This window comes from Prunus dulcis, chromosome 6, assembly GCF_902201215.1.
Source record: "Prunus dulcis chromosome 6, ALMONDv2, whole genome shotgun sequence".
In the NCBI taxonomy this organism is placed as follows: Eukaryota; Viridiplantae; Streptophyta; class Magnoliopsida; order Rosales; family Rosaceae; genus Prunus; species Prunus dulcis.
This window is the reverse complement of record NC_047655.1, coordinates 22,024,068-22,042,810: the sequence shown is the minus strand read 5'-3', so window position 1 is coordinate 22,042,810 and position 18,743 is coordinate 22,024,068. Positions and strand designations below refer to the sequence as shown.

At 38.0% G+C, this 18,743-nt stretch overlaps 2 protein-coding genes across 4 annotated transcripts; both read right to left on the bottom strand.

The window, feature by feature from the left end:
• Window positions 1-225: 225 nt before the first annotated feature.
• LOC117632571 (probable LRR receptor-like serine/threonine-protein kinase At4g37250) lies at window positions 226-3,577 on the bottom strand. Its single transcript, XM_034366098.1, has 2 exons — window positions 1,581-3,577; window positions 226-1,128 (listed from the first exon to the last, which is right to left on the bottom strand). The coding sequence occupies exons 1-2, from the start codon at window positions 3,265-3,267 to the stop codon at window positions 446-448; spliced, it is 2,370 nt and encodes a 789-aa protein (XP_034221989.1). The 5' UTR covers window positions 3,268-3,577; the 3' UTR covers window positions 226-445.
• A 6,321-nt stretch (window positions 3,578-9,898) lies between these two features.
• On the bottom strand, window positions 9,899-12,726 carry LOC117632644 (putative oxidoreductase TDA3). 3 transcript variants are annotated; one of them, XR_004586496.1, is made up of 3 exons: window positions 11,713-12,726; window positions 10,484-10,928; window positions 9,899-10,326 (listed from the first exon to the last, which is right to left on the bottom strand). XR_004586496.1 is itself a non-coding variant. In XM_034366186.1 (2 exons), exons 1-2 carry the CDS (start codon window positions 12,590-12,592, stop codon window positions 10,552-10,554), a joined length of 1,257 nt encoding a protein of 418 aa, XP_034222077.1. In that variant the 5' UTR covers window positions 12,593-12,726; the 3' UTR covers window positions 10,340-10,551. The 3 variants fall into 3 exon arrangements, 1 of the variants encoding a protein (XP_034222077.1); XR_004586497.1 differs by having other exon boundaries at window positions 9,899-10,307; XM_034366186.1 differs by lacking the exon at window positions 9,899-10,326 and having other exon boundaries at window positions 10,340-10,928.
• Between the last annotated feature and the right edge of the window lie 6,017 nt (window positions 12,727-18,743).

Below are 18,743 nucleotides of genomic sequence, written 5' to 3'. Positions count from 1 at the left end.
AAAAGTTGAATTCAAGTTGAATACCAAACAGGTCCTAAATCTTTAATCACACGAGTCCTAATCATTCTTCGTTGTTATGAGATAAAATCAAGCATCAATGAAAATGAAGCACGAAGACATAGATATGTGTAATGTGGTTGTTGTTGATAGCTCATACGCAAGCCACCATCAATTAAGGAAGTATTTCATCAACATCAACATACCTAATCAATTGACCCAACAAACTTAACGTGCAGTCTCTGTTGACTATGGAACATTATTATTAGCCAATCAACATCTGAACCAGCTACAAGGACCAATCTCCAAAGAAAAAAAAAAACAGATGGATTCATGCTGAAAAAAGAAAAAAAAAAAATTGGGAAGGATGAACCAACTACAAAGACTATCAGTCAATCATACATAGATACATCTCTCTCTACAAATTAAAAGGGCAAAAAACATGTCATTAGTGGCCATAATAATATGATGATGATGATGAAGATGGGAATTTCTCAAGGACTTGCAGGGCTTCTTTCATTGCTGGTCTCTTTTGTGGGACAGGTGAGGCACAATTATGCCCTAACTTGAAGCAGGCCAACAAGGCCTCCTCTTTGCCCTCCAACTCAGCCCTAATTGCCATATCTGCCATCCTGAAAGCCCTGCTTGTGTCATCAACTGCAAGCCCAAGGCCCTGCCCTGTCTCATCCACAATCACAACTTTCCCTGTTAGTAGCTCAAGCAATATCACCCCAAATGAGTACGCATCCCACTTTGGGTTGGGCTTTAGGCTCCGAAGCGACTCAGGTGCATGGTAAGGAGATGCGCCCATGGAACTTGGGCTCGGACTTGGGCCCGGACTAGGCCCAAGCCCAAATTCTTGAAAGCTATCGCGCGAGGTGGTCGATCTCTTGCTTCCGAAATTTCGGATTGAGCTTCCAATTTTGTAGCTAGTGTCGCCCGACAAAAGTCTCTCGAGTCCAAAATCGCCAATTTTGGGCTCCATGTCATTGTCCAAGAGAATGTTGGTGGGCTTGAGGTTTCCGTGGACGTGCTTCTTCTCGTGGAGGTACGCAAGCCCACGGGCTACGCCTTTCGCTATCCTGAGCCTAGCTTCCCATGGTAGATGACAAGGCGAGGAGCCCACTTTCCCTGAAAATTTCACATCCTAAAATGAGTCTCAAAATTCTAATTCTGGTAAGTAATGAGCATCAGACTTTTCAATCATGGCGCAAGTTGAAAATCTCAGTCACACACACTCACTCACTCACTGTCACATAGTGGACAAAGCAAAAACAGAGACAAACCTACAGAAAGCGACCCAAGCACAAAAACATTTGGCACATTATGAGTTCTAAATTATTGATTTGGTCATCGCTATCAGAAGACCTATGGGGTAAGAAATGGCAAAACTCCACCGCTGATGGTTGACTTCTCTTGCATTAAAAAACAAAGCTATAGGTGCACCCACTCCACCGTCATGGTCTCCCTGGCGCACTTTAGTAAAGACCAATACTGTTCCACTAACATGCGCATTTTCACACACACACACACAGAGCAACATAGACAGAGACAAGAGACAGAGACAGAGACAGAGAACTCACTGTAACGGGCGTTTGCGAGGCTGCCATTTGGGACGAAGTCATAGATGATGAGCTTCTCTTCCACCCCCCAATAGAACCCACGAATTCGAACCAGATTTGGGTGGACTAACTTGGCCACCAGCTTCACTTGGTTCTCAAAATCCTTGAACCGGTCCACACTGTGCTCGCCGATTCTGCGAACCGCTAGGGAACTGCCATCTTCAAGAACCGCCTTGTACATTATGCTTGAACCAGTGGCTCCAAGGATGTAAGCTGAAGCTTTGAGTAGTGTCTCGAGCTCAAGCGCCTTTTCACCGTCAACAGTCACCAAGGTCCCGCCTTTGCTCTGTTCCTGCTCTTGTTGGCGTTTGATTTCTTGACCCTTTTGAGCATTTTGGTCCGTTTGATGATCTTCAGTGTCGGAGGCGGTGGTATCGGAGCTCTCTTCTTCTTCGGTCCTCTTTCTCAAGCAAGACCATCTTGTGAACCCTTTTGATTCTGATGAGGAAGAAGACCAATCATTGACTGGTGGTGTAGAATTGGAATTAGCTTCTTTCTTGAGCGTTGTGGTGATCTCAGCCTTGTTGCTCTTCTTCTTTTTCTTCAATCTGTATATGTACAAGAAAATCAAAGCAAGAAGTGCAATCCCTGCTATATCACCAGCTATGATCCCAACAATGGCTGCTGGTCTAAGCCCGCTTTGGCTCTCACGTGAACGCCCCTTCTCTGATCTTGGTGAAATGGCTTCTGGGTTCGATGAATTCAAAGTCCTGGGAATTGCAGCAAATGCTGGAGGAGAATTTGGTGAAGAAACATTGGGTGAAGAAGAGGGTGAAGATGGAATAGGACATGGGTTCTTGGTTGGCTGGCCACACAGATCAGGGTTTCCAAGAAAAGACTCTGTTTCTTGGTTCAAGAAAACCTGAGATTCCGGAACTTCGCCACTGAGATTGTTGAATGAGAGGTCGGTTTTGGCATTACCTGGAATTATCTCGGAAAACAGCGGTGGGATTTTCCCGGAAAGTCCGTTGTGGGAGACGTTAAAGTAACTCAGACTGTTGCCGCCGAAATCAGAAGGCAGAGAGCCGTTGATCAGATTGGAAGACAGATCTAAAACCTGTACGGACTGGAACCCGCTTGGAAGACCACCAGAGAAGTAATTGTTCTTCAAAGAAACGATCGTTAGGCTGCGGAGAGAAGTGAGATTGGTGGGTAAGTTTCCCGCCAAGGCATTGTCGGAGAGGTTGAGGAGCTGGAGGTTGGTGAGCTGTGATATGGTGTCTGGCAGCTCACCGGAGATGAGATTGTACGACAAATCAAGAACTCGAAGCTCCGTGGCGTTGAATATGGAGATTGGCAGAGACCCATTGAGAGAATTGTTGGAAAGATTGAGACTTTGAAGGTGCTGGATCATGCCAAGATTGGATGGGATTGAACCCAGAAGCTGAGAGTTGGGCAGAGCCAAGCCTATGACTCTTTGGTACGTATCAGACGACACGCCTCTGCAAACGACACCTCTCCATGAACATGGCGTGTCGTCGTGCGAATTCCAGGTCTCAAGAACACGTTGAGGGTCTTGAAGAATGGAGAATTTGAAGGAAAGTAGAAGAAGGCCATCTGTGTCAAGCCCAAAAGATTGCACTGAAAGAAGAAGAAGAAGAAGACATGTCCACAAATGGAGAGTGGCGCAGTATCTTTGGGTGCTCATAATTTTTCTGCACAGTGATCCCACATCTCTGTTTCTCTCTCTCCTTCTCTCTATAATGAAAAAAACAAACAGGTAGAGAGAGAGAGACAAGTGAGATTTATGATTATGATGGTTTGGGAGAAAAAACTGAGGCCATGTGATGTGGGATTTGTTAAAAGGAAAATATGATGGGAAAAGTTGTGTTGGGATAAACAGCTCACAGGACCAAACCTTGGCACCAATATGCTCACACAGCTGATCTGCAGCAGCAGCAGATATAAAAATTAAGGCTTTCTGAAATGATTAAATGCACTCACCGTCGTTCGCTTCTCTCTCTCTCTCTCTCTCTGCCTTTGCTCACATTTAAGAAATAAGAAAAGGAAAAAAAAGTAGGACGCGAATAGCATCTTTGCTACATGACATGTAGGTGGGGTTAGGGAGTTTCAGAAACTCTTTCTGATTATTTAGATTGACTTTACAAAAACCATCTGCTTTATTTGATTTTAATCTGAGTTTCCCATTATTATATTACTGCCACTACCAGTTTAACGCTCAAGTAAAAGAGGCTAATGGCCTAAATCTCCTGCAAAGCCAGATGGAAAATGTGTAACATCTCAATCCCATTTCTATCTTTAACGTAGAGATTCTTGTGTTAGCCCGATACATTGAGCCGGACTCTAAAATATAACGTACGTACGAGATTCACCATAGACAATTGTTCTCTATGAAAATTCGTCGGCATGTTACGTTGGCTCGTACTGATCAATAATTTTTTCAATATTCAGTGTAGTGATAATAATGTCATCCCATCACAAGTCCAGAATATCATTATTGGATTTGAGAAGTTTTGGTGTCATCTCTAGTGCCCTACTGTTCAACTTTGAATGGCAGGATCCTCTGTGTCCAGTTTTTGGTTTCATCTAAGATGCCTACTGTTCAATTTTGGATGCAGGTACCGACTATCAAGATGCAAGAAGAACATTATCAAAGGTAATAATAAATCAAACGACCCACATTTATTCCCAAGCTACAATTAATTTTTAGGTTGTCAAGTGATATTATTGATCAAAGCAAAATACCCATCAAGGCGTTTGGGGACCAAAGCTTTGAAATCAGCAATTGATCACAGTGGAAAAGATCAATCTGCTATCATTTCTGGTAGCTCCCCTTTGTCCAAATTTTTATGGCGGACAGGCTCTCTAGCCGGACCACCATATCTCTTTTTTGGAACTTTTAAGAAATGCCAAAGCAAGATGCACATTTTATATTAAATTTCTATTGTCACCAAGTCTTGCTTAGCTCTCTGGTTTTGGTCCTCCACTGCACCAGTGCATGCAGCTCCTTGAGTCAAGAATTGATCTAAAAGCTAAAAGCTTTAAGACCATGGGGATGCATGCTTTATCTCATGATCATCCATCGCCATCTAATCTTTTTCTCCTTTCTAACTTTCTTTAATTATGCGAGGACAGCTTCATTTACTGACCACTTTGGCTCTTTATAGAAAAAATTAACCAATAACAAAAGAGTAGGTGATCCGTATCATATAAATTAATCCAAGGTTGAAAAGTCTAGTGCTTGTGTTCAGATTAGGGTATAATTTTCCTATCTACTGTCAAGAAAAGCTGCTTTTACTCCTAAACTTTAAGATCCATGTTTTCTAAAGAATAAAATGGGCTTGAAAAGCTCCAGAGCATTTATTTTTTTTTTCCTTTCTTTATGTTAAAAATCAGGGAACGGATGATAGAGAGTGAGAGAGGAGAGAGGTTTTGGACTGTTGAAGGTGGAGGTAGGGCCATGGTTGTTTTTGGAAGATGACCAAAAGAAATAACTTTTCAAAAGGTCAATCTGGATCAACCAAAGCTAATACAATGGCAAGACAACGAATGCTAAAACTCACCAGGGTTAAGAATCTTCTCGAGCCTTTTGGAAAAACATCTCTATTATATATGTCAAATATTGCTACTTCAATAACTAAGCAAAATAGATTTCAAAGACCTTCCAATGGTGATCGCATGTATGTATGTCCTAGTTGATTGAGTTCTAGTTATACACATGATCATGTTATAGTACAATACAATAATTTATTCCATCGAGTTTAGGAAATTTTTCTCTCTCTTATACATGATTTACTCAGTTTCTAAATAAAAAGTAATTGGAGCATAATAACAAACAAAAAAAGAAGAAGAGAGAAATTGGGACACTATCATGTGTCACATGTAGACGCTAGGTTTCAAGAGTAATATTGCCACGTGTACTGCATTTATTAATCATAGTGTTGATTATATCTCTCTTTCTCAAGCAAGATTCGTTCTTTCAAGTCTATTTTATGTAATCAGAATGAGACTCGTTCATTGTTTTAAGTTTAATAGTATATAAGTTGTTGCTTTATGACATGTCATGACTCAAAAACGTTAAATGTATTGATAGAACTCATGATGACCTCTTATAAAAACACAAATAAGAGCTTGTGACCACTCAAGTATGAATTTGTAAATGCAATAACAACCTAAAATTTGCAAAATATCTTTCAACTTAAGGGAAAAAAATATAAAGAGATGTTAATTTGTCCCTAAATTCCTAATTATAATTAGCATCCTCCTCTTTATCTGACTCACAAGAGTAATTATCACATTGTTGTTGTTGAGCCAATTCAATCATTTCATGCTTTGGCATATGGAGGGGTCTATTTATACGAAAAAGGGTTAGAGAATAAGACCTCTTTCAAAGTATTGACATGATTTTTCATAGTTTTTGCCATCTTGAAGTCGGGTCGGGACAAACATTACCCATCATGTATATATGAAAGCAATTAATTTCTCACCTCTAAGGTAAAAAAGTAAGTGACACCTTGGACTGTCCATCTATGAAGATAAGACAAGACCATAGCTGAACTTACTTGAAGTGAACGAAGCAAGCATTCTACTTCAGTTTCTTCCCCCCAATGAACGGATCGTGTTCCTCACTTCTACTTCTCTGCATGTCACGCGATTGTGACATCTCTTAAGGTTTTCATTTTCTACTTTACCCAAAACAAACAAAAAAATATTATGTGGATTAAGTTGGTTGGTGAGGGCAGTGAACACGCCGTGCACTCAAGTTTGGATTTTCCTTTCTGTAAATCAGACTAAGTTAAAGTAATTTATCGCTTGTATTATATTGTAAAAAAAAAGGAAAAAAGTCTGAATTATTTCTAGGTGGTTGAGTTCTTGATCATCGAGCACAACAACCAGGCGAGGAAAACCCATAAATTCCATCAGTACAGTAGAAGCTGCTTTCTGACCTGAGTTACTGCTATGGATTTGAAGGTTGAACGTATGTAATAAATTAATAGAATATTTGTTCCAAAAGTCTTAAACAAGAAGATTAAGAAAGAAGTATCCTATGAACCACATTTTCCAAATTATAGGTGATGATGAGGGTAATTTTATATATTTGCATTGCATGGGGTTCTAAAATGTCAATTCCCCCACGTCAGCTATAAATTTGTTTAATTGGTCAAACTTTGGGGGAATAAAGAGGTTAATTATGTTTCAATTAGCCCCTTCCAATAGAGAAAGAATTATGGCAGTCCTTTGCATTAAACCTCTCTATATGTCATGTCACCAAAAAAATGATATGCAAATCATCAAAAGAGTCAAAAATTTACTTTACCAAGTTTGGTGAAAAAGAAAAAAAAACAGTTAAATTTTTTTAGTGTACTGTGCAACTGATTGAGGGACAGATAAATCGCATACACAGTTCGCGAGAGAGAGAGAGAACAATTATAAATATCCAAGACTTCATGGAAAACATGGGCACCTTTGGGCCATAAACCATAAATATGGCGCTGGGATTCTCAAGTGATTGGTAGGGCACTCAGCAGTGGATTTTGGCTTTGTCCCTGTGGCTTCTTTGCTTAATAAGCATCTCTTAGGAAGAGCCAAAAGGATAGGCAAACCTCATTTGCCTTGTCATTTTAGTATTTTTATAGTACAAATGAAGAGGCAAATGGGTAGATAAAATATACTTACTCTTTCCAACAAGGCAATATTACCCACTTATTATTATTACTTCAAAGTGAATAGGCCAATAAGAGTTGGTTCGGTTAGTAAGGATTGTTCTCTTTGAGCTATACAGGTCTAGATTTGAGTCTCGCTACCGACAATCCCTCTTGATGAGTAAATTATAAAAACTGAAAAATGGGCTAAGACTTCTTGTGTAAGTCCTCAAAGAGACTTTGGTATTATGTCTTGGGATGACTGTTACTCATTACTTAAGTAAATTTGACCAAACATCACTTTATCCTATTAAAAATGATGCTTAGAGCAGCATTAAACCCTAAGTACATACATAGCTCCAAATATAATTAATAACCCACTTGGATCCCATTGAAAAACTAATCTAAGCTGTAAGAGCACGTGCTATATCACTTGCTATTTACGCCATTTAATTTAATTTAAGTATATGTAATTTGTAAATGAGATCAGAATCAGAAGAGAATGAACACATTAAATTGAATTAATATGAAATTAGTTGGTCAAGCTTCGGTAAATGAAGTCAACCCCGTGAGCACAAAGCCAGAGAGTTAACAACCCAACCCATCAACTTAGATTAGTACGCTAATTAAATACAAATTGGGTTTAAAATTTTCTAATGTAACTTGTGAGCAACAACATGGTTTTTGCTTGTTCTATCTCCTATCATTTTTGTCTTAACTTGTGTCCACACATTGGGGATCAGCAAACATTTGGCACAGATTTATTGGCAAAAATCTTCATCACAATTAATGCACCTAATAATAATAATAATATTATTATTATTATTATTTTATTTTATTATTGGGGAACAAAATTCCTATCTGTAAGGGAATAAAGTCATGATGATAAATTGATAATGATATGATGTGAGCTAGCATTAGTTTTTCATATAACTAGAATTCTATTATTCCCACTAGTGTAACGGTTTATAGTAATTATTTTTTTAGATAAAGTTTTAAATTCGAATTATAGCATTCGTATAATGTATGTGAATTTAATATATTATCGATCGTTTTAATAGAATAAATCATAAAAACATATATATATAGATATATTATTCGTAAGCAATATATATGTTTTGGAGTCAGAGAGATTGTACTATAAAGTATTAAATTGAGGCAGTGTTATTAAGCTAAGCTGTTAAACAACGGCTTCTTTCTTTACTGCTTTTTATTAAATCCTTTGGCATGTGGGTTCCCTCAAATGATTAACTCTCAAAACACAAAGGACGCCCAGCTCATGTGTATCACTTACACATTTGCTCACCAAATTTGGTGTCTAGCGGCATGGAATGACACAACTTTAGCTGTTAGTGAGGAGGACTCTTTATAGTAGGAAGTTGGAACAATGAACAATCCCTCTCTTGGTCTTGTAAGTTTGATGTATTTTGTCTGGTTTTTTTAAGATTGGTAATTGTCTAACATGATATCAGACTCTTCTTTTCACGTGGCCGTAAATTTGATTTGTTTCCATGGTACATAATAGGGTTGCAGCTACATGTTTGTCTTTCTCCTCCTATCGGTCGACCTCTTCACATGCAAGATTAGCATGCATATGGAAAGAGTGTAAACTTTTTTTGTTTTTTGGTTTTTGGAGCCAAATGAGAGTGAGTGTCAATTCGATATGCATAATGCATTCATTTCCAACAGTTATAGCATACGTTTCTCATTTTTAGAAGAAGTATAACTTCAAAATGAGACTAATATAAACAAGGGTAATGTTAAGCTTATCGCATTTATATACCACATTGTGTATCATTTCTTTAATAAAGATAGAGCCCACCTCTATTACAGAAATAATGCATAATATGATATGAAAATATGTGAAAACCTAACATTTTCCGGCAACATATTATCATTCAGTAGAGTCTCTGGCAACAATAAGCGACTCATTGGTTTGGGGTTTAAAGCTTTCCATATTTCCACGTGCGCAAGTACTAGCCTCTTTAACGTGTATGCATGGAATCTTAACAATGAGAAAAATGGGCTTACAATTCTGACCCAAACACGAGGCCTTAAGGCCAATGCTTTATTTTTGCATTCTCAGTAACAGGATGAGGCAGGGCTACAAGAACTTTCAGGTCAAAAAAATGCTATATAATAGGGGATGCTATATGGTATTTCAAGCCAATCATGTACTGTAATATAAAAAAATTAACACACAACAATAGTGTGATTATTTGCAATGACAGATCTAATATTTTAAAATGGATTAGGCTGGATTTACCTTACAAAGAAACTCAATGGCATGCGCGACTTTTATTGATAACAAAAAATAATACACCAAGATAGGGAGGACATAATGAGTCGTACCCCTCAAAAGACATCTAATACATAAGATAAAAGCTAGTAAAAAACTAAATTAATAAAACATGCAATGCAAATACAAAATAAAACTATTTGAATTGCACCTTTCAAGTCTTTAAAGAATTAAAATAATTCGTTATTAATTCATTATCGATATTATCAGTTATTTTTTTTATTATTATTTTGGTTGCGTGTAGTATTATGTATAGCTCCCAACATGGATTCACCCTTGATTGTTCGGGATGCCGCCAGTGAAGTACAAGAAAGTTAGAATACATACCGCCACAATGAAATCTCCGGTACATAAACGTTTTTCTCTCAGAATCGCCCTGGTTCCAGAACCGAAACTTATTACATTAGTGTGCAAATTTTTCAGAGAAACAAGGGTCCAGCTCCAGACCTATAAAACATAAAAAGACAAGGGTCCAGCTGGATGGCAAGAAGACTGATGCCTACTAATTTGTAATCTTCCATTTCATGAATATCAGTCATTTTTACAATGGCTTGGACTTATACAACCGCATTCCTTTGCGTTGCTTCTCACACAGGGCAGGGAACGAACAATTACAGCTAATTACACAAACTCCTGACAGTCTTAACTATCTTCCAACTACCATACTCAGCTGCTACATGCTTTCTTGCTTTGCTTGCAGGCAACTGCAACAGCTTATTTCTTTTGACCGCCGCTGCTTGATTCCTGACTGATAGCTACCATATGCAGATTCTTTCTTACCTTCAACTGAAAATTAAAAAAAAAACTACACACAGTGGTTTAAAAAGATACTATCAGTTGACACTGATATAAGTAAAAGTTCTTTAACATTTTGCTTTTGTCGACAGATATACAACATGTAAGTGTTGGGATGTTTTCAAAGTTTTCAGATAAAAACGAAAATGAACCTGTATTTAATTTACCTCCAGATACAACATGACTTCACTGCACTTCCTCAGTGCTCTAAATCTGTCTACACCAGATTAATGTCTTAACCCTTCTTAAGCCCAGCAAATCTTGCCGGACTAAACCGACTGAGATCTACGATGCTAGCTTTCCCATCCAGCACAAGCTCAGCCACAGCAGCTCCAGTGGCAGGACCATTCAGAATCCCCCAACAATTATGCCCAGTAGCCACATAACACCCCTTAACCCCTGGCACCTCCCCAATCACAGGGACACCATCATCAGTACAGGGCAGGAAACATGCTTGCTCTGCCTTCACCTGTGCCTCTCCTTCTCTCAAATGGCTTGACACACTGCTTGCCACCCCTCTCAGCACCTCTATCGACTCCGGATTGCCCACTATTTGCTCTGGATCATCCGGTATCTCTGCCTCTGCGGACATCCCACACACATACACCTCACCTGCAATCCACAAATCCAATCAACCATTCAGTCACTAAACTTGAAAAAGGTTTTGCTAATAGATCATGCCAGATTAGCCCTTTTGAAGTTGAAGCATTGTTATGAAACGCCAGGCATTGTCTTGTTTGAAATTTTCAACCAGTTTTAGTTTGCAAGCATACTAGTTTTAAGATACCCAGATGAGAGAACTGATCAAAATGTATACTTCTTCAGATTACTTTAACATGTTAATCAAATGATTTGAAATATGTGTTTATACCATATCTGACCAAGCAACTAAAAGCAAATCTAAGCAAGGCAAAGAGTCCCACATTGGAATATTACAAGATGTGTAGACTCCTCCTCATCTATAAAAGGAGACCACTCTCCACTAAGGAGGGGATTGGGTTGCACTTGATCTTTAGTCAAGGGCTTCTCCCTTCTTACCTTTATATTTGGGTCCAACCCCATGTACAAATGTAAATACACATTGTTATAATAATGAGAATATACTTCTCCGTGGACGTAGCCCATTCATTAAGGGTGAACCACATATATCTTGCCTTCTGTATATTTATCGCTTGCCTAAATCTTCACACACATGCTGAAGGTCCTCACCTTCACCTATCATCCATCATACATTATCACTAAGTTGGGCTCAAAAGTGCCGAACCATTTTTGAGCATCAACAATATGGATACCCAGATAAGAAAAACTGATCAGAATGTGTTAATTTTTCCGAATCAAATAAATTGAAATATTTTGATCATTGTAAAATGTCAATCAAAGGTTGGAACTTTGGTACCTGTGGGGCGAGGGTACACTTCTGGGTCCAAGGGCTTTCCTCCTTGAGACGGATAGTAACTCAGGAAAAGCGCATGAGGGGTTATAGCCTCAGGTTCTTTAGGCTCCAACACAATGCTATGAGCCTTTATACCGTACACTCTGAACAACGACGACAACAGCTCAAATTTCCCACACCATGGCCCCAGCGCCAAAACGACAGCGTCCGAGTCAATCACTCGTCCTCCCTCCAAAACCACCGAGCTCACTCGCCCATTGTCCACTCCCAAGTGCTCCAATTTCCCAATCACCACGTCGACGCCATAATCCTCCGCCGCCTTCGAAATCAAGGTCCGGGTAAAGAGCTGAGGATGGACCTGGGCCGTGGTCTCCGTGGTCCCGATGGTTCTCGGACTCCGACCCGGCCCATCAACCCAAGACGGCAAAGCGGACTTTCCGGAGGGTTTCGAGCTCTGAGACTCTGTGACGGTGAGGCTGAGAGTGGTGAGGGATCGGTAGCCGTAAGAATTGGGGCCGTCGAGTTCTTGAGCAAGCGAACGGTGGAGGTTGAAGCTGGCACGGGCGAGGGAACTGAGGGGCCCGCCGTCGCACCAATCGAGGGCGAGGAAGCCGCCGGCTTTTCCGGAGGCAGCGCAAGCCACGGAGGATTTCTCGACGAGGGTTACGGCGGCGCCGCTTTTGGCTAAGAAGTAAGCGGTGCATACGCCGATGACGCCGCCGCCGCATACGACGACTCGTTTTGGGTGGTGAAGGTCCATTGGCGATGATGCTGATGAGGACGACCGGATCAAGGTCCTTTTGTAGCTTCGGGTTTGTCGGAGAAATGGAGATACTGTTGGTGGTGAGGTTAAAAGCGGTGATGCCACCGCCATATGGCGCATATTGTGTGTGTCAGTGGCTCACTGGTTTGTTTGTGATGAGCCGAAATGTGGGCTTAGTTGAACCAAAGAGAGACACAAACAAAAAGAGGCCCAATTTTAATGGCTCAGTCTTCGCCGAATTACATTTATTTTCCAGTAGCAAAGGAGGTCCAGTTTGAGTTTCTGAAAATACAAATTCTAAGTTTTATGTGCAAAAGGCCATTGCACTTTTGCCCAAACTTAGAGACAACTTACCCCACACGTTTGGTGGGGCTGTCTAAACAACACTGGATTGGGCTTTCTATGTTGGATAGAGCTCGTTGACGTAAAATTCGGATTTGAGTCATGTCTTATTGACACCTACGTCCATTCCAAAATGTTTATTAGTGCACCAAATATAGGCCACGATTCTAATCTAGTTTGATTGGAATAATTATGTCTAGATCGATCCACCAAACGAGGTCCTTAAGTCATGTTTAGCGACTAAGATTAGATTGGATTGCACTGAACTATATCGGACACTAATCCAATAACGTGTGTAGTACTACACATGATTATGGGGTCGGATTAATTGAAATATGCTATGACCTGGCTTAGTAGGATTAGACATACTTAATCTGACTTAATTCCAGCATTTTGGTAGGATTAATTGAAATGTGCTACTATATTTGGCTTTAGTATGATTAGACATAATCCAGTCTATGTCGTTTTTAGGCCACCAAACATTTGACTACGATTATGAATCCAATACAATTATATAATCCAACTCACCAAACGATTCTTTAAAGTTATAAATGGACTAGCTTTGAAGATAAATCAAGCATTAATACGAGACTAGAATAGTAAAATTCGTCCGTTCATAAGTCGTAACTCACAAATGGCATGAGATAGTAGATTGAAAGTTTTTGTGGTCTCATTGAATTTTAAATTCAAATGTGCTTTAGGACGCTCTGTGGGATGGTCTCTTTGATCGCTTTAATAATAACTTCACACCTATTTGTCTGATTATGGGCATATTATAGCATATTATATAATGCAATTATTTTGCAGACAAAAATTATCTTGGAACAATATTTATTGAACGAACTTAATTAGTAGATACTGAGAAAATAATTGTTCTTAAAAAATGTATCTTTTTAAGGAGAAATAATATAATATTACGGTAGTATGGTCACGTGATAATATCAATATCCACTAATATTATAACACGTGTATACAATATGTACCACGTAACCGTACTACTATAGTATTCTATAATCTCTCTTTTTTAAGCGGATATGTCAAGTCCAAAATTATTGTGCATTTTCTTTTCAGCCATTATTTTGCAGGTTGAATTCAAACAATTTAGAGTGAGCTCGCTCTAGTAGTCTATCAATAGATGAGGAGCTTTCGGCGAATGGGGTTGGCGGCGATCAAAATTTCTTACTCTTTACCTTTTGTTTGATTTTAATAAATAATCAAACATAATTACATGTACCTTCAGATCTATTATTATCTTTTTAAACCTACAGAAAAAAGGAAGAAAAAAAGAAAAGAAAAGAAGCAAAGTCAAGCAGGAATAATATAGGGTGGCCATGCCTCAACTACATACTTTCAAATCAATAGGAAAAAAATGGAAGTAAGCAGTTAGAAGTCGTAATCAAGAAACACAGAAACAGAGAGAGAAAAGAAAGAAAAAAAGGTCGAATAATTATAAAGCCCAGCAGCGGCCACAAACGAACAAGAAATAAAGAACCATCCTAACTGAAGAGATAGCAAGCACATCATAGACCCTACATTCCCAAACAACACAGAGAATCGCAGACGACCCTACAAAGACCAAACCCACCGTCCAATAACAGACCTCAAAAAATCATCATTACCAAGTTTTGGTGATGTTAGGCGGCTTTCTTGACTTGTTAATAGTGTTTACCACTAATTGGTTTCCAACTAAGTTTTTTCCATTACCACTCAAAAGAAGAAAGCGTACGACTTCAACAACTTTGCTATATGCTATTCAGATTAATAACGTAATAACATAATATGTCAGACTGAAATGGTAATTTTTTTGACAACTTAACTATACGTGATTCGAATTGATAACGTGATATAACATGTTAATACGTCAAACTGAAATGATAACTTTTTTGACAACTTAACTATACTTGATTCAAATTAATAACACGATAACATAACATATTAGACTAGTAATAACTTCTTCGACATTATTGGAGGGTCTATAAAGGTACATAGAAATTGCAATGTGAACGGTTTGGGCCGTGAAACATTTTGTTTGCCTATATTGACTTGGAACTGATAGCTTGGTTCTGAGTTGGGGATAGGCCATATTTGTTGTTAACTGTCACAATTACATTGGATATATGGACATTTTTGGATTATTTTGGATTATTATTATTTATTTGGGCAACCGGCCATGAGCGTGCAGCCTGTAAATACAGTGACCTCCGACCTAACCCAAGGCCCCAACACAAGGGTACAGAGGGCTCCATGCGTTTGACAAATACCCAAATCATCGGGGCGGTTAGGGCCCTCTAATATTCTGGTGTAGCTCCTTCTTTAACATATTTTTTTTAAGGTATATTTGTCTTTTTCTATAATATTCTCAATTCCCTTTAAATTAATTAGGATATTCTACTGCTTTTTAAATTAGAGAAAAAAAAAAAGCAAAGAATTGAGTTAATACATTTACATGCATTAACGGCTGACAGTTATATGTGCATGTATTTGTTTATCCCAGCATCCCTCGAGCCACTCATATATTAAGGATGCGATAAAATGAAAATAGCATCCCCTACAAGAGGAAAGTGTGAATACTGCAACCATTAATTGTATGATGTATCTAAAACATTATTTGGAGACAGCCTTATGGAAGGTACGGTACTTGATTTTTTTTTATTTAAAGGAAGGATAAATCCAATGCCATAAATTAAGGTGCAGCAAATGTTGCTTAGATTCCATCAACGTGTGCTTGGTTGTAGACTTGTAGTAGGAAGGGAAGGCCACCAAGTTTTCAGTTGGGAATAAAGGAGAAAAAGGAAGATGGATTATATTAGCAAAAGTAATCCGCATAAATGCTTAATCAATCATAAGCTTGAACTTAGCCTTGCTAGGTGTGCTTCAATAATCATATATTTATCTTTATAATTATTGTAATCTTCAACTAGTAATTTAGTATGAGAAAGAGAGAGACTTAATGACAACCCCACTCACAAGACTTGTTAATCTCATATTAAATTATGGATTATATCATTATTCCCTCAATGTCATACATAATGCCATACAACTGTAAAATTTAACCTTAAAGTATGGGCGTGATGATCATAGGTAGGCTCAATCATAGTAGAATTAGCTTGTAAACAAGTCCAATCATCGTTTTAAGCTAGGGTCATTCTACAATGTTAAGAGCATCTTTAAATTGACGTTTGTTGACTAACGTGGCAATTTGAAAAGCCAAGGTAACTTGCCGATTCTAAAAATGACTGAGTTTGACAATATTATTAGAGAGAATTTCAATAATATGACTCACTTATTTTAGCATTTTAAAGCTGTTGAAGATGCTCTAAAAAAAATAATTCCTCGAGATATTTGAAACTGTTAGGTAATTTTCAGAATATGGTTAGGCCAAGCTCAAAATATAATAAAATGGTTTGGGCAACGTTTGATTGAAAAAGGGTTTGTGACTACTTTATGAATGAGAAGATGAAGATGAAGATGGAAGGAGAGTGGAGGTAATTTTCAACGGGAACAGGATCCAATCAATTATATATTTTGCCATCTGTTTGCATGATCAGATAAATATATTATATATATATATTTTCCTTTACGCTTCAATGGGTTTGACCACCCCTGTCATATCTACACGTCAATTAAGTATAGTTTTGATCAGCAGTCATTACTCATTAGCTGAAAAACAATATGATTAATCTCCCATATTGGATTACACCTGTTCTTTCAAAGCACGATATGTAAAAATCTCATCTATCTGTCAATTTTGTTAGAGTCTATTTAAAATCACTTTTGTAAGCAACCATTTCTGCTCATAGGCTTTATGTTACTTGCTTCTACAGAAAAATCTTTTATGACTCATAAATACACTTTTTTTTTTAAAAAAAACTTCTGCTAAATAGTATCAAAAACGCTTTTAGCCGAACCAAAAATCTGAGACAAATAAACTCATATAATTCATGTATTGGCTGATTTTAGAGGGTTTAGATCGTTGAAAAAAATTCTTAGGTGACCCTAAAGGATGTCATTAAAATAATTTTATTTGAGGAATTTCTCAATAAAAAGGGACTATATATATAGATTTTTTACCCCTTAATTTTATTTTTTTGCTAATTAAATATAAAACCATTCAAATTTTTGATTGCCGTTGAGTTGAATGTAGAAAAACAACAAAAACAATTTTCACATTGAGAACAATGGGGTTTTTCACCATGGCCTACCATGATAATTAATGAACCAGAATTATTAGAAGCAATTGTCAAGTATGTATATAAATTCAGAAGAAAAGTATTAAAAAGTAGGACCTATAATACATGCACATTTCTATGTCAAACAAACCAAGCAAATGCAACCAAAAGCAATAAAAGTGATAAAGATAGAGTAATTGGGTGAGCCATCAATTATGTATCTCTCAGGGTCCCCTCCTCCCAGCAGCAACCAGTGCCATTAAAACAGTCTGAAGAGATGTCCCTTTTTTTGTGCTAGACTACTAGTCAATTGGTTTGGAGATGGCAATTTCAAATTTTTGTTTGTTTTTTTAAAGAAAGAAAAAAAAACAAGGTCTTTATAATCGCACCACATCTTTGTAAAATGATAAACTATAAATCAAAAGTTATCAGTTCTAGTCGTGCTGTCGTAATATCTGGTGAGTTTAGTATATTATTGTTATTTTCAATAAAAAAAAATTCTTTAAATAAAAAAATTATAAACCAAAAAAAAATTGAACCACACAACTTTTTAGTTTATACAGTTATGCAGATAAAGTATAGAACCGATCACATCACATCCCACCTAACATATTCAACACACCTTTGGTAAAAAAAAATAAAAAAATCAACACACCAATTATATATCATTTTTCAACGTTATAAAATCGAATAATAAAATTAATAATACTAAAAAAAAACACCAAAGTTTTAAATTTCTAAATTTCAATTAATTTAACCGTTACATACATGTGTTTCTATGTGAATTTACCTTTGGAAATAAATTTTGATGAAATGCTTGCAAGCAAGGGCTAAAACGGTGTCGTTGCGAGAGCAAGGACACGCATGTACGACATAACAAGAGATGTGGTACGATGGAGAATAGCGGGAATCATGGGCATGAAGTCATCTCCACTTGACACAAATCCCGAAGCAACCAAAACCCAAAGACCCAAAACCCGAAACCAAAAAGAGATGCTGTCTTTTTCGAGAAACCCGCCAAAAGTTACCATAAACACCCAAAAAATAAAATAAAAAATCCCCCCACAAATGCGTTATAGCTGGCAACCCCCCTCTTGACGTGGCCTCCCTTCTCTTCTTATCTTAACTGACGCTTCCAAAGCAGACAGCAACCTCAAAAAAATGACGAAAAATAATTCGAATTTCCTGTAATTTATGAATTGGATAAAAATGTTTGGGTTATGTTGGTGCCACGTCACGGGACAAAGGACGGAGGAGTGGTGGGGCCGGGTTCAACAACCTGATGATGTGGTGGAAAGAAGGGGGCTCAAGTTGGGCTCAGGGGCTACGATGCTTAGGACGGGGGACTTGTCTCTGTGTCGGAGCTTGACTTGAACAATCAATTCGGGTACACACGTGGCACCGGTTAAAGCTCAACGTGTGTGTCGTCTATGTTTTCGTAACAACTGTCATGTTTGTCCCTTTTTCATACGGTGCCTACTTTGCCTAGAACGCTCGTTTTCCACGTGATCCGAGAGCTGATGTGATTAATAATTCAGGAGAGAGAGGTTTTGTTCTATGCGGGCAGCTACGGATTTCATGCTTTCCAAATTTTATATTTTCTTTTGGTTACAACAAGTTGTTCGTTACATGGCCAACGGGGTTTTAGTTTAGTGAAAAAATGTTTTGATTTTTTTTTTTTGGGATAAGGGAAAAAATTTGGAATTTAGCGAAAAGTCGAGAATTTAAGTGGAGCAATTGACAATTCTATTGTTTGGTAA